Source organism: Heliconius melpomene, chromosome 20, assembly GCF_056956725.1.
Source record: "Heliconius melpomene rosina isolate 202511_hmr_F chromosome 20, ASM5695672v1, whole genome shotgun sequence".
Classification (NCBI taxonomy): Eukaryota; Metazoa; Arthropoda; class Insecta; order Lepidoptera; family Nymphalidae; genus Heliconius; species Heliconius melpomene.
The window spans coordinates 3,184,137-3,200,244 of NC_140408.1; the positions used below are offsets into that span (position 1 = coordinate 3,184,137).

The following is a 16,108-nucleotide window of genomic DNA, read 5'->3' on the forward strand; positions in this document are numbered from 1 at the left end:
ATATGAAATATGTCTTTCCCCCGAATGAGAATCGAACCCGTCACCTTTACAGCCATGCTTTATGCCTCTGCGTCAATACTGGGTCTCGATAAGAGTCAGGTATTGGTATATTAATATAATAAAACAATAAAAAATGAATATACGTATACACTCAGTTCCGGAGCTATTAGACAAAATGGATGAAGGAAACTTTTTTGCTATAACTATTGGGTCTGGCCGGACATAGAGTATAATTGATTTTGATGGGAACACCTGCGCTAGAACCGTAATAGACCAGCTTAACTATAAAAAAAATTAGAAAATGACCTAGAAAAAGCTGTTTTGAGGGTTTTTAGTATATATATGTATATATGAAAATCCATTTTCTCGCCGCTCGTCTTTGTTTTTCCAATGGAAGATGAAGCTTATCGTTGATTTCTATTACACGATACCGAAAAAAATATACCTACATTTTTTCTTTGTTTAATCTCTCCATTATAATATATACACAATATCTTTCACTATGGTCGTTTCGAGAAATTTTCAAAGAGTGCCTGTGTCTCCAGTAGTCAATGGATCACCCTTTAGAAGCTAAGTTAACCTTTTGTCTAAGAAATGAAAATTTTCACGTTAATTAAAGCACCGTTTAGCCCAACACGAAAGTAAGCAACTTAAAGATTTATTTCCTTTAACTATAAAATAAATGCATGCGGTAAAAAAACTCTCACTTTTCTCTACTTAACCTTCAATAAACCTTGTTTTATAATAGTTTTTTTTACTTTCTCTTTGAGGTCAGTCGTGGCGCAGGGCCACAAGTGCAGAGACACGCTTGCGACTTTGATTTCTACTCGAGAAAATGAAATATTTAATAGTTTCGGCGGAACGTGGGAAACAGAGTGGTTTAACGCTAGGTGCCCAGGTTCCCTCTGTCTACCTTGTTATATGCAGGATGCAACGTGGAACTAACAAAAAAAATCTGGGATGCCCACCTCATTACTCTGGGGTACCTATCTCTATATTCCGCTTTCCGTGTGATATGGAGAACACATTTATTCAATTCTTAGTATTCTCTCATCAAAGTAGAGTATTTATAGTGTATGTAGAAATATGAAGTATTTCGGTAGGTAGATAAATTGATTAAAAAATTTATAATTCACTCTCTATTTCAAAAGCGTTGCACGTGTAGATTGAAAATGTATACCTTCCAAGCGATATATTCATTTTATATTAAAAACTTCTATGGTATATAAAATACGTGTCAATTTTGCTTTACGCTGTATCCCATACACAGTGGGGTAGGCAGAGGGAACCTATTAACTAAGACACTACATTTCCCATTTTTTCCGCAATTTTCCTCTAATTCTGGAGGATTCTCTACATCAGAGCGAAGAAACGAAAATATTGAAATATTTCGATGAAATCCTCGAGTGGGAATCGAACGCACAGCCTTTCGCGTTTCAGTTACATTTTGCACCCACCACGTCTGGCTGTTTAAAAACCTTCATTCCATATAAAATACATATCAATATTGAATGTAGAATTATTTTGTATTTTATCCGCGTGTAGCATATTACATTTCGAGTTGGCGTTTATTGCATTCGTAGCGAGCAAATCTGTGTTATAATTAATGAAAATGACTGCGGACTAATTATGAAATCATTTGTCACTTCTATGTATAATGATATACTACTGATGAAATACTTAACTATTAATTTACAGAAAATGATAATGTTTTGTATATTAAAAGGATTAGAAGTCAAGAAAAGAGGTTTTATGTCAGTATAAATATATTTTTTCTGTTTTATTTTATATTTTTGTATTCTGAAACGGTAAGCTCGTTGGAAAACAAGCTTTGCCAGCACAGTATGTAAATTCGAGGCGGAGATTGATAAAAAATACTTGTTCGATCTCGAACTCGTATCTGTAACATATGCTTATGTTAAATTAATTTGATTTTTTTGTGCAGTTCTTCCATAATTAATAAATACTCTTTGAATAAATATAATAATCAGTATAGTTTAATGATATGTAAAAGAATCTATATTGGTGCCGAGTTTTGTGCTCATTTGGGATAAAATTCAAGTTCTAAATTTTAACAATTTTAAAAATTTTAATTTTTTATTTATTTAAAATTTTCTGTATCTTCCATACAGAAGAGCAAGTTACAAATTCCAGTGACGTATAATTCGATTACTAAATTACAGATATTCCATTTAGAGTAGAAAAACAAGAAATTGTTACAATTTCTTAAAATTACAAAACATAAACTAACATCAATAAATCTCTTTTAGTATATACTCAAAAGAAATGGAAAATTAGTTTAATATTGCGAGGATTTTCGTCGTAGTACCTAATTCTCAAGCAAAACGTGAAATCAAAGCAATGCGGCAGGGGCGCGGTAATTCGTTTAGGGTTTTAATTTTCGTTGTCGTTAGGCCAATCCCACGAACGAAAATCGAATCACGCCAAGACGTGGAAAGTATCGATTTCTGAGCTATACGCGCAGTGGAAACTAAATTTTTACATATATATTAGATACTATGTTGTGATATTATATACTTTTTTAAGTAACTGAGGTAGTCGAAGTGTATGTCTGTATATACGACTAGTTGTGAATTCGATCCCCTATATTTAAATTACTCGAAATAAATATTAAATACTTCAATTTGAGGAAATTAACTTCATTAACTGGCCACTATGTATAAGGGTATTTATAATTTTATACTTATACCTTATTTTGAAAGTAAGAAAAGAATTCAGATCAAAAGAAATAACAGGGAGAACACACAACAAGGGATTATCGCTCGAAGCTATCTCTCCAAAGCAACCTTTAGATAATGGAGTGGAGTTACTATACTTCCTAACCTAATTTATAAATTAATTCTTTAAGCAATAATACTTGTACCTTCTGGTTTTGTGTTAACAAAAAGAAAAATCCTTTTATATTTTGCTCTTATCCTATTCTACTAATATTATAGTTGTGAAAGTTTGTAAGGAAGGATGTTTATTCCACTTTCACGCAAAAACCACTGATTGTAAAATCACGTTGTATCCCGCATATAGCGGAGTATGCAGGGGGAATCTAGTGATAAGAAACTGTGATTTTATAACGAATCACTTAGGTTTTACGACATTACGTGTTGATTAATGAACTCATAGCTCCACTTTCTCTTGTTACCAGAGTAAAGAAACGAAAATAACCACGTAGGAATCGAACCTGCAACCGTGGCATTAACAGTCGCTGTGCCGCAACGGCCTAAACGACAGCCAAAAATAAACTAACTAAATAAATTCTCATATTTTACTCTTATACAGCTGGTTTTCTTTTCTGTTTTTCTTATACTATAAATAGATATATTTTCTAGCACAACATGTTGCATTAAACATATGTTCATTGTTATTTTTCCTTTCCAAAGGTCATTTGTTTGTTGAAGCGACTATATTTACTTTCAATTCAAAACAATAACAAATTAGAATTATTGATGTCGTAGTTGGCACTACATTGCTGCTTGCTGAATCCGATAGGTATAGGTTGATATCTTACTTAATGGTGTTTATGTTTAAAATACTGATTTGGTGGACCAAATATGATTATTTAATATGTAGACTATGTACGTACAGTGGAGAGTTTCTCCTTTTGACGGGCATTGTTGTCCAACTTGAAATAAAAATGCAAAGACCAAAGTTTTTTAAAACGTGAGAAATGTAATAGAAAAAAAAATAAGTCAAGTACGAATCGGATCGATGTGGGGACTGTCGGTTAACGGGAATGACAATTAATAAAATTTGAAAAACTTAAGTAATTCAGTATTCACTCATTTTATATGAAATGAAATACAAATACAAGATTTTTATGATTTTTTTTACGTTATCCTCGTACCTCTTTTCTTTTGAAATACGAAACCCTAAAACTAACATTTAAAATAAGCCCGTCGTGGTGCATTGGCACTGCCTTAGATTGTAAATGTGACGGTTTCGGATTCGATTCCCATTCGAAGAATTTTTAGTGTAATATGAATTTTTAGTACAATAGACTATGGACAGATTTTAAATACACTAGACATTTCTTTTTTCTCTCTGTGTATGAATTCAAGTCACACATGTGTGCTGCCGAACTCTACGTCGCACATTCCTACCAGAATGTAAAAATTCAAATATTTTGTATCCTCAAGTAGGTATCGAACTCACAGCCAACGCATTTACATGCAGACAGTCTCACAGCGGCACATTGACCTCGTAGATTTTAGATCTTTTTTTAGCTTCTCGCTATATCTCACATATATCAAAATAGGCAGAGGGAACCTAGGACCATAGCGTCAAGATATAACACTAAGATATTCCGTTCCCCCTTTTATCACTCCCATTTAATACCTCCGAAGGGCCCTCGCGATTTGATATGGGTGACACAGCAGTTCGTCAATTATTTCTTTAATTCTATAACCTTGCCTTTCCCTTGCCTTGCCTTTACCTTGTTAGAAGAACGAAGGAACAAAAATATGAAATATTCACTTCCCCCAAAAGAAAATTGAACTCACAACCGCCGCGCTTACACCCGCTGCGCTACGACGGCTTTAATATACATTTTAGATGTCCGCTCGCCTTGTAAACAAACTTTATAATAACAGCAACCGATATAATCGACAAGCAGTAGTAATGTGCACTGCGCTATATAAATAGAATGTAATTAGTTTAATTTGGGCCCTCTCATTACCATCTCTTTGAGATTCCTGTCGTGGTGGGCCGTGAGATTGGGTTGTCGACGTTCTTATGAATTAAATTAATATATTTATTGAATAAATATATATTATATTTTTACAATTTAATGTGATTTTTATATTGAAAAATTATAGTTTTAATTAATTTATATTATTTAAATATAATTTTGTTTTATTGTTAACATAACACAAGCGTGCAGCAGGATGTGGGTTCGATTCCCATTCGAGGAAATTAAATATATAGTATTTTTATTTCCTCGATCTGGTAACTAGGTAAAGCACGGCGTTGAATTCGTCCATTCAACACAAAACTTAACTAATTTAAAAAGAATATTATGAAAACTGAGGTGATTATAGGCATACTGCAAAGCAGTATGTAAGTATTAAATAGTAATTTGAAAATAGTTGAAAAAACTAGATCATAATTAACTCTATCTTAGGATGGCTGTTATGGCTTTCCAATATTTCGATTCCTACTTGAATTCGAGTTGCGTAAATGAACGATGCAATTTGTTTAAGCAGAGCAGGTAAATAATTCACTCCCTCGAATGGGAATCGAACCCAAAATCATCGTGATTATAGTTAGAGGATTTTCTAGCATTGTTCCTTATTTTAATAAATTACCTACGTATTAACAAAAACTTCCACTTTAAAATAAACGTAGTAACAACATTTTGCTATTAAAAATATTCAGGAGCTATATTTATATGTGAACTTGAAAATAATAATGTTTCAATGCAATTTTATATAATCCACTGGTTTGCCACCCCTGAAACATTCCCTTTAGGCGTAATGCGTCAACCGAGATTTGTATATAAAGTGCATGTGAGTAGATCAACAGAGTGTTTGTCACATCAGTTTCAGAGAAAACAACTTATTAAGACGAGAAAATGGTGAGAAAATTCACCTAATATTATTATTTTGGAATCATTAAAATATAATCTATCATTATAATGAATCTAGCCAGGGTTTAATTATCATTATATAATGATTAAATAAATATATATATAAAACTTTAATAATTTCTTGTGTTTGTTCAGGATGAACTCGACCAAAGTCAACTGCAAAGTAAGTAAATTTAACCTTGTTTGACTTTTAGTGAGTTAATGATATTAAGGTATTTATTTTCTACTTTTAATTACTCAGTAAATATAAATTATCGAACGATATTTAGAATTATTTTAATGTTTGAGTGATATTTTATTATTATGGAACTCAAATTGAAATAGTGAGTTAAGAATTCAGTTCAGTTATTATTCTATACATAAAGTTTATGATTAATGTATGATTTATTGTTTGCACTGATTAAACTACTATGTTTAATTAATTGTATCCTTAAATTAAAAAAAAAATAGTTTTCAACTTTTAATATCTATGGCATTTCATTTATTAATGTTACCAATCTTATGTTAAAACCGCCGTAAAAACAAAAATGATTTAAAAATCAATTACCATTCCTTCCATAATAGGATTTGAATGTACATTCATATCCAAATATGTAAAGAATAAATAGATATACATAAATCTTAGGTCACATTAGCTTCACGCAGTATCCCGCATACGGCATTGTAAACAGAGGGAACCTAGTGTTAATACTCTCCATTCTCCACTTTCTGCTAAATTCGGCAGCAGGCATTACGTATTAAGTGGCAGAACTTAACGCCGCGCTTTGCCTCGACACCAGAGCTAAGAAATGACAATAAGTATTCCATTTCCCCGAGTGGGGGTCGAACCCAAAACCAGCCGTGTTTACAGTTACACACTTGTGGCCCTGCGCCACGACTGGCCTCACCTAGGCCACATAACATATTATATCATATAAAGATACGCCCAATAAATATGTACGCCGCATTTGCAGCTTCATTAGAGCTAATGACCTACAAAATTCTGTTTACATTGAGTGTGTGCCAGCAATCTCAATTTGTTAAACGTTATAGTGGAGTCTAATTTTGTTTGATCATTTCTTATTGGGATATAATTATTCGTTGTATATCTATAATTTTTATTTCTTATATAAACGTTAGAATCAGTTAAAGACCTTTAGCCAGTATTGTTTTAATAATAAAATAATAAGTTTGTGAAGCTAAAATTAGATTCTCTTAACCTAAAACAAACGTCAGATTCCGACATTCAATAAATGAATGAACATACAGTCATTTTTCTTTAAACTCTAGATGAAAATGACTATATCTAGAGTCTAGAAATGAAATGAAATCTGATGATCCATGATATGAAAAAGATGAGTACTTAGTACTTAGTTCAAAAAAAAACTTTGAAAAAATTTATAGATAATTGGAAAGACCAAAAATCCACAATGTGCAATATGCATATTAAACGGGTTTTCTATAGATACTTGTTTCTTAAACTAATTTTATATTAATCCACACTCCACAGTGCTTAAAAAGGCGTTTGACACGTTCGATCGGGAAAAGAAAGGCGTCATCGGCACGGACATGATCGGTACCATTTTGGAAATGCTGGGCCACGAATTGGACGATGACACACTATCAGAAATTATACAAGAATACGATCAAGACTGTAAGTTTCTTATATAATTTTCGTATAACTTCTAAGACTAGTCATAGATGGCGCTAGTTGTAGCTTTAACTTTTAAAAAATAAAAATTCATAAAGACGAACACAGATGGCGCTGTACTTGTTGAAATTTTGGCTTTGTATCAATTAAGTAATATGACAGACTATTAAAAGCTTTGAATTTAAAAAAATATATAAAAAATATACCTCTCCGTGACAATGTTTGCACATTGCCGTGACCAGGATTCGAACCTGGGTTACTACGGCCACAACGTAGGGTCCTAACCACTAGACGATCACGGCTGTAGAGGCGATAGAGAACATGATAAATTTTAAAATCTTTATTCAAGATATGAATTAATTATTAAAACATTTTTTATTTTAATTGTTTGTTGATACCATTGTCAGAAATGAACCAAATTAGTCCACACAGAAGTACTACCTTTCACATAAAAAAAGTATCATTAAAATCGGTTCACCCAATCAAAAGTTTTGAAGTAACAAACATTAAAAAACAGTCGAATTGATAACCTCCTCCTTTTTCAGAAGTCGGTTAAAAATAGAATAAAATATATTTTTTCATCACGTACATAGTCTAACGTTTTAATATAATTTTGATTTTATTTCAGCAACGGGAGAATTAGAATTTAAGTCCTTTTGTTCTCTAGCGTCAAGGTTTTTAACTGAAGAGTTGGACGCTGAGGCCATGCTAGCCGAACTAAGAGAGGCTTTCAGATTGTATGACAGAGAAGGTAACCATTTTTTTTTTACTATTAGATAATTTAAAATAAATCTGGTAGGTAATGGTAAGCAATAATCTATGAAATTAGAGTAGTGTCATTCATTGACATCGTAAATAATATTCGTAATTTCGTTTCTTTAATATTCGTTTTTAGCTTCCTGCCATGCTCGCATATAGCAGTACCCTGATAGAGGGAATCTGGAAACCTAGTGTTAAGAAATTTCCATCTCATTAAGTTCCATTTCTGTCCCCCATTTTCCGCCGAATTCTGGAGGCATTGCATGTTGAGTGGTGGAATTTTCCTCGTTAGCACAGCGAGAAAACGATAGAAACGGGGAGATTATATATTAAATATTTAGTATATAATTTCCCCGAGTGGGAATCGAACCCATAATCGCCGCGTTTACAGTATCACGCTTGTGTTCTGCGCCACGACTGGCCTTACATACAAAATAATAAACGAAAACCGATAATATTTTATTTTTAGGTAATGGATATATAACGACAGATGTCTTGAAGGAGATTTTTAAAGAACTTGACAATACGTTATCAGCTGACGAATTAGAAGCAATGATAACAGAGATTGATGCAGATGGATCTGGCACCGTTGATTTTGATGGTATTTTATAAAATTTTTAAAAAATCAAATTAGCTTCACTTTGTATCCCTTATACAAGAGGATATACAGAGGGAACCTAGTGTTGAGACACTCCATCCCTCACTCCGCCGAATTTTTCGAGGTAATGGCTGAGTGGCAGAACTTTGGACCCTTGCCTCGGTGCCAGAGCGAAAAATGAAAATATTAATAAATAATCATTCATCACCTGCAGTACGAATCGAACCCACAACCGTTGCGTTACAGTCCGCCTTTGTGCTGGTGCGCCATGACGGCTCTATTAAATAATTATTTAATTTTATAACTTCTTTGATTAATTAATTTTATGAGAATGAGTAAGAATGAAATGAGTTAGAATTTTATCTTCAATAATAACTGGTGTTATTTTCAGAATTCTTAGAAGTGATGACGGGCGAATAAAAATAATCCTTGGAGAAAACTCTAATTTAAGTAAAACTTATTTATAAGATTAATATATTTTAAGAAATGTACAAATCAAATAAACAAATTGAAATATATTTATAATCTTTTTATTAAAAGAACATGGTAATTTTTTCATTTTGTTATGTTTTTTATTATTTTTATTTTTGTTTAAATGATTTGACTTATTGTAGTCTCATGGTCTTTCCCTGGGAAAGTTTCACCAATCTTATACTGTAACGGCTATTCGTGTCTCTGTAATAATTAAAATATTTATTTAATACTTTATTACAACAACAGAATTAAATATAAAATTGAAAAGCACGATAAAGAAAATATAATAAATAATAAAAGAAAAACAACATTCAAATTATATAACAATATTAAGTATCGAGATAAGTATAATATTATAAAACATATAATTATATATAATAATAAATTATATAATTATTAATAATTAGAGTATCTGGATTAATGCTACAATAAATCAATTTAGTACTCCAGTAAGTCTTAATAGACAACAGACATTATTTTCTCGTAAATGCTTATTTATGAATTAGAGAGAATTACTCTCCTCCATAAAACGCCTGAACATTTTATAACTAATTCGCTTTAGAAAGTTGTATTTATGCACTTTGCTATATAATTGTGTTTTATAATAGATTGTGAAAATTTACAGTTCTATCTTTTTTCCAATTTTAGGGTTCCGTGTTTAAAAAAAAAACAGAATACTTATACGATCACTGTTGTTCGTCTGTCCGTCTGTCAATATCTTTTATCTCAAGATCACATGGAGATTTGCCGAAATTAATACTAATATTCAAGTCTACCTAAGTCCCGCGAAGCAAAGAAAAAAATAGCTCTTAAATCAGAAGATACAAGCATTTATGCATTATTTATTGCAATTGTAAAGAAAAATTTATATTATAAAATAAAAATTCATAGGACACTTACCATAGAACGTTTATTATAAAATTTAGCAAGAAGTGATAACTTACAATACAAAAACGGAACAAATCGGAAAGATGAAAATAATTTGGAACAACAACAGCAGGCGAGTTTGACTCGTACTTGACCGGTATTTCTTTTAGCCTCACAAAGGCGTAGAGGTCCCGCCACTTCAGAATTCGGCGGAAAGTGGGGGACGGGGTGTTTTAGCCCTGAGTTCCATCTGCCTATCCTGGTTTATGCCGGAGACAACGTGCAGTTAATTATATTTATATGATAGAATATACAATAAAAAATTTATTTATAAGATAAAAAAATGTAATTAGTATTTTTTATTAATTTATTTCACTGTACAGATAACTGTTACTTAACTAATTGTATAACATTCTTATTGCGCCGAAGCTTTTACATCTGTTATTTAGTTTTACGACACTGTTACAATATCATGACGTGAATTAATTCGAGATTATTTGTCGTTTCAAAGCAGCATCATTCTTTTCTTCTTTTTCTCTTTTTTTTCAGCTTCACGCTGTATCCCGCATGGATTCATTCATGGATGGATTCCTCGGAGTCAAAATAGTAGTGTCAGAAACATATTATTTTCACTCGAGGAAATTAAATATTTTACATTTCCATTTTCTCGCTATGGTAACGAGGCAAAGTGAAGCGTTGAATTCCGCCATTCAATATGCCTCTAAAATTAGATAAAGAGTGAGGAACAGAAATGTCTTAATGGCAACGGGGTTTCTTAACACTAGGTTCCCATGTTCCCTCTGCCCACTCTGATGAGTGTGGGAAGCTAAAAAAATGTAATTGCTAACTTAGTAGTTGTACTAAGCTCTTAGTTAGGTTTTACACAGTTGAGAGATATCAAACTTCCAGAGATGAAATTGCATAAACTCCATGCACCTGCACCTGCCAGGAAATGACGTTGGAAAGTTTAAATTGATTAATGCTTTGTAATTTTATGCGAACAGCTAAGGGCTATTTGTGGTCACATCAGCGCGGTGTAATTTTTGCTTATTTGGTCCAACCTGAATTGCATTCTCGAAACTTATTTATAGTTATTTTGTATGAAATAACTACTTATTTTAATAAATTTATTTGTAAGTGTATATGATTTTATATTGCTTTAAGTACTTTTTTTATTTATATATAAAATATTTTACAATAATCTGACGTGTTTTTTTATTGTTATTATTTTTTACTCTACCGACTTTTTGTTCCATACTTTTTGGTTTCATATAATTATACATTTCTTTTCATGATTTATATTTCTGTAGATATTACTTAAAACTAGACTTATGTTATTATATAGATACATTTTATATAATATATAATTATTTATAAAATATGCCCCTAAGAGAGGGTTCAATTCCCACTGTGTGGTATAAAATATTTAATATTTTTATTTAAAGGTTGTGGGTTTTATTTAAAGGTGACAAGGCAAAAGGAATTGCAAGGCCAGTGAGCCACTTTTCACTGTCTGTTTCACTTACAATGGGAACGGAGTGTCCAAAAACTAGGTCCCCAGCTTGCCTCTGTTCCCTGATACGTGCGCGATAGAAGCAAATGCAGCGTGAAGCAAATGAAATACAGTTGAAAAAATAAATCTTTCCTTTTGAAGCCGATTAAAATAGATCCAGTTGTCCATTCAAATATTCTATGGAAAAATAAAAACTGTAGCTGCGTGCAAGTAGTCACGCAGGCCTCTAAAGGATAACTAATGATTCTAATCAGTTATAAGACTTAAACAAAAATGTGTGAAACTCAATGTTCTTACATGGTGCTTGTAACGTTTTTTCTAAATTTGTCAATCGCTTTTTTCATTAGATTCTTGCATTTGTTGAGAATGTATTTTGTTTTTATATCTCAACCTGTTCGGGTTTGATATGCCAGTATTTCCTTATAGGTACGCCTATTAGTGAACCAAATGTAGGCTAATAATTCAGCTGTCATAGTATATCGACAAATTACACGCGTGAAGAGATTATATATATTATTAGAATTATATGTATTATAATAAGAACTATTTTTAAATTTAAATGATGATGATAATCATGACTTTTAATAAAGGATATTTCACGATTGATATCTGGAAGCTTTTAAGGGCTTAAAATAAGTAATATAAATTCAAATAAATATTTAATCTCCTCAAATCAAATCAAAAAAAGAATCAAACCCATAACCAATTGGTTTAACAGTTACACTTTGAGCCCCTGCGCCAACACTGGCCTCAAATGATAAAAATAGCACTTCACATAAACGTTTACAAAATTTTGCCTTTTCTTTACGACTGTTAGTTTTTCAAAATATATAATAACATTATGCTATAATAAAACAAACATTCTAAAAATCAAGGACATGTTTTAAGTTCTAAAAAATTACCTCACTCAATTACTGACAATTTCATACATCAATGATTCATTGTCAGGGTCCGGAGTCAGGTCCAAGTAGGTATCTCAGACATAATTTTGAATGAGTCATTCTTCTACCGGATACAGCATTGTGTTTAATAGTAATAAATTTTTATTATATATTATATAATTATTTAACAAGTCAAATTCAATTAGTGACAAATTTAATTGATTAGTAAGCTTTATTTTTCCGCGGTGTAGGGTAGGAAGGGTAGGGTAGGTAGGGAACGCATTCCGTTAGCCATTTTACCACGTTGCGTGTAGAGTGGCAGAACTCAATATATCCAAGAGGAAATTGGAAATAATTTATATGTAGCCACATGGAAGTCGACCCCATAGTCACCAGGTTTCTAATTAGACACCATCAGAACTGCCTCCAATAATTAAAAATAGTCCTAATATAAATAGTCCTGTATCATCTCGTAAATGTTTTACCTGCCCTCTGCCTGCCCTAAAAAAAATATGGAAAAGTTTAACTCTTTTCTATTTTGTAAAGTAATTGTCGTTTAAAGGTACATACCAATTAAGTTATTACAATTTTAAAAAAAATAAGATAATGGGTAGCAAATTGCATTGAAATAGTAGCAAATACGTTACATAGTAAGCCAAGACTCCATTGTATGGAGCAAGGTGAAATGTTGCAAACTTCGTGAACATAAGGCTTGGAACAGACTGCGCGTTTAAAATTTCATGAACGAATCCTCCGTTCAGATAGTATTTCTTAATTTATTTTAAATTTTCAAAGGCAAAGTCTTTCATAAGCTTTGAATCTAGTTGTGCATGCAGAGGCACTAGCGTGTGATGCCTATAGAGGCGCGACAGGTCGTGGGTTCGATTTGAAATCGAGGATATAAAATATTTTAAAATATTTTCATTTCTACGCTCTGATGTCAGGGCAAACCGTGGCGTTGAATTCCGCTAATCAACACGCAATGCTTCGAGCGGTAGAAAGTGGACAACAGAGTGTTTTAACCCTAGGCTCTCTGTTTACCCTGCTGTTTGCGGGATATAGCGTGAAGATGAAAAAAAACAAATATTCACTTTAATTCTTGATTATTCTACAGTGTCGGTGCATGTAAAAATGCTTTAGACATACTTTAAATAGTTCTCAGCGATAATGGCGTTTGTCATGCTTTTTATTAGAGGTCCGACTGTCGTAATAAATTCTGAGACCCTACTCGCTTCAAAGATTATTTATGTTACCGGGACCAACCTTACTGGGTGCTAGCGTAACTATTTGTAACTGTGTTGATTTTAGATGTTTTCTTACTAATTAGTTAACTAATTAAACAAGTTAAACGACATCGTGGTGAAATATGACAACGTGATTGTTAACCAATCATTTTAGGTGTAGGTTCGATTTCCATTTGTTGAATTAATTTATTTTCTTTTCCAGCTCTGATAAAACAAAGGTGGGGTTGAGCGTCACTCAACACACAATATTATTAAAATTGACGGATTTTCTTCAGACTAGGTTCTCTCTGCATGGCGTTAGGCTCAAAAAATATTAAATCGGGTAAAACTATTTTTTTTATGTAAATATGACTGTTAGACGATATTATTTAACGAAAAAAGCCGATTTAACGAGCTTCACGACATATGTAATGGCTGTACAAAATAATACTTTAAACGAACTTTAAATTTAACTAACTAAGGTAGCAGTTTTCAAAACAGTTCACTTAGCAATACTTAAGAACAGCTTAAAACCTAAAATCAAAAATAAATAGGAAAAGCCAATGATAATAGCTAGGAGCGAACAAGGCCTATTACGTTATCAATTACGATGAAATTCTGGACACCGGTTTTTGAACTATTCCTTACTAGAATATTATCAGTGATTAGAAAGCAATCTAAAATAATTATACTTATAAAACCATTTGTTTTAAACCCTTTAGTTATTATTATAATAAATTATGGACCAGTATATCATTTATATTATAAACAAGCAAGCGGTAACAATAATTGCGTGTAACAAAGTAAATATTTATATAATCATATAGACTATTATGTTATATAATAAATAATTGTTAGTTCTACTGATAGAATAATGAAAATAAAACGTTACAGAATTTAATTTTAAATATTAAAATATCAAGTTTTTTTCAAACGAATTCTAAGAGAATTTGACGCTTTTTACGTTAATTAAAATATAGGATATTAAATATAGAGTAAAGAATGAAATCACTGTGTAAAGTTTCCAGAAACCATAGTAAAATTTTCTACTATTTTAAATTAGTTTAATCAACACCCACTATGTATAGCCTATCGCTTAGCAGGGATCTGAACTCAGTACAGTGCTCAAGACTCAAGATACTCGTATAAGGGGCCCCTTTAAAATGTGTTTAAAATCGTGCTCTAGCCTAAATACGAACTAAAATACGTAAAAATAATAAAATTTTCACAAGAATTACAAGAATTTTACACTAAATAAGAATGCATATATTTAATAGAAATATTACGTATATATTTAGATTAGGTCAGCGTGGGTGTTTAAGTGTACCTACGTAGTGTATAATTTAAAACCTACATAGGAAATGTGAAATTATCTCTGTTTACTCGCGGATTACCAAACTTTTTTTTCGGTTCACGCTGTATCCCTCATATAACAGGGTAGGTAGAGAAAACCTAGAGTTAAGACACTCCGTTCCCCACTTTCTTAAGAATTCTGGACGCATAGCGTGCTGCTCGACACCAGAACGAAGGAATGAAAATATTAAATATTTAATTTCTTTGAGTAGGAATCAAACCTACAACCTCTCGCAGTCGCACTCTTAAGCCCCTGCACCACGACTGACCACGGGTTACCTAACTGTTACAGCTTTATAATGACAATATGCAATAGACATCTGTCACGTAGTCATTGTTCGTTTAGAAAAATAGATCTATTGATATAATATTTGCTTTTGTTGCCTATTGGCGTTTAGTTACGCTTTTTTCTTTTTTATGCCAATAAATTTTGTCTTGCATTTGCAAATTTTAAGAAGGTTAAATTAAAAATAAACTTTTTAAATTCGTTTAAATAGTATTTTGTGAAGTTTCGTGATTACATCTAAAAGAGAAGAAAGAAGTCAATTTAAATACTTTCTAGTGTAGAACTAAGTTAAATGTTAGCTTTTTTATTACCTCTTTATACAAATAAAAAAGAAACAACTTATATAAAACTAACGGAGGAACTACAACAGGTCATTCGGATGCACGAACTCTAGTATATTTAGTTGGACAGTGCGAGAGGGGTAAAGTGCTGAACGTTTTGACGTCCTTTGACCGTTGAACTAACGACCTGTAGTGTAGACTATCGATAGAGACACATTTCATAGTATATAACTTAGGCCATTGTGATCCATTGAGGATCTGACTATGCTTAGAATGACTATGAGTTCGATTTCCACTGAAAGTAAAGATTATATAATATATAATTAAAAGTATTAAATTATGCTTATAATTACTACTTTTAATGCTTATTAATTATGGTCAGACGCTTTGCACTGCGCCACGAAAGCCTCAATCTTTTTATCTAGCTTCAACGTCGTATCAGAGAGGTAGGCAGAGAAAATCTGGAAACCTAGTGTTAAGGCACTCCATTCCGCTCCACACTTTCTTCCGAATTCTCGCGGCCTTGCGTGTTGAGTGGCGGAACTCAAAACCACGCTTTGCCACGGTGCCTCAGCGAGGAAATAAAAAAATTAAATATTTAATTCCCCCAAGTGAACCTGCAACCGACATACGGTCGCACGCTT

At 32.2% G+C, this 16,108-nt stretch overlaps 1 protein-coding gene and 1 non-coding gene across 2 annotated transcripts; one reads left to right on the top strand and one right to left on the bottom strand.

Annotated features, from left to right (window-relative positions):
* The first annotated feature begins 5,506 nt into the window (after positions 1-5,506).
* Positions 5,507-9,104, top strand: LOC146527555 (troponin C, isoallergen Bla g 6.0101-like). Its single transcript, XM_085204995.1, has 6 exons — positions 5,507-5,587; positions 5,735-5,762; positions 7,089-7,232; positions 7,858-7,980; positions 8,458-8,589; positions 8,978-9,104. The coding sequence occupies exons 1-6, from the start codon at positions 5,585-5,587 to the stop codon at positions 9,004-9,006; spliced, it is 459 nt and encodes a 152-aa protein (XP_085061121.1). The 5' UTR covers positions 5,507-5,584; the 3' UTR covers positions 9,007-9,104.
* TRNAH-GUG (transfer RNA histidin (anticodon GUG)) lies at positions 7,460-7,531 on the bottom strand. Its single transcript has one exon. It is a non-coding gene; the product is annotated as a tRNA-His (tRNA).
* Positions 9,105-16,108: the final 7,004 nt, after the last annotated feature.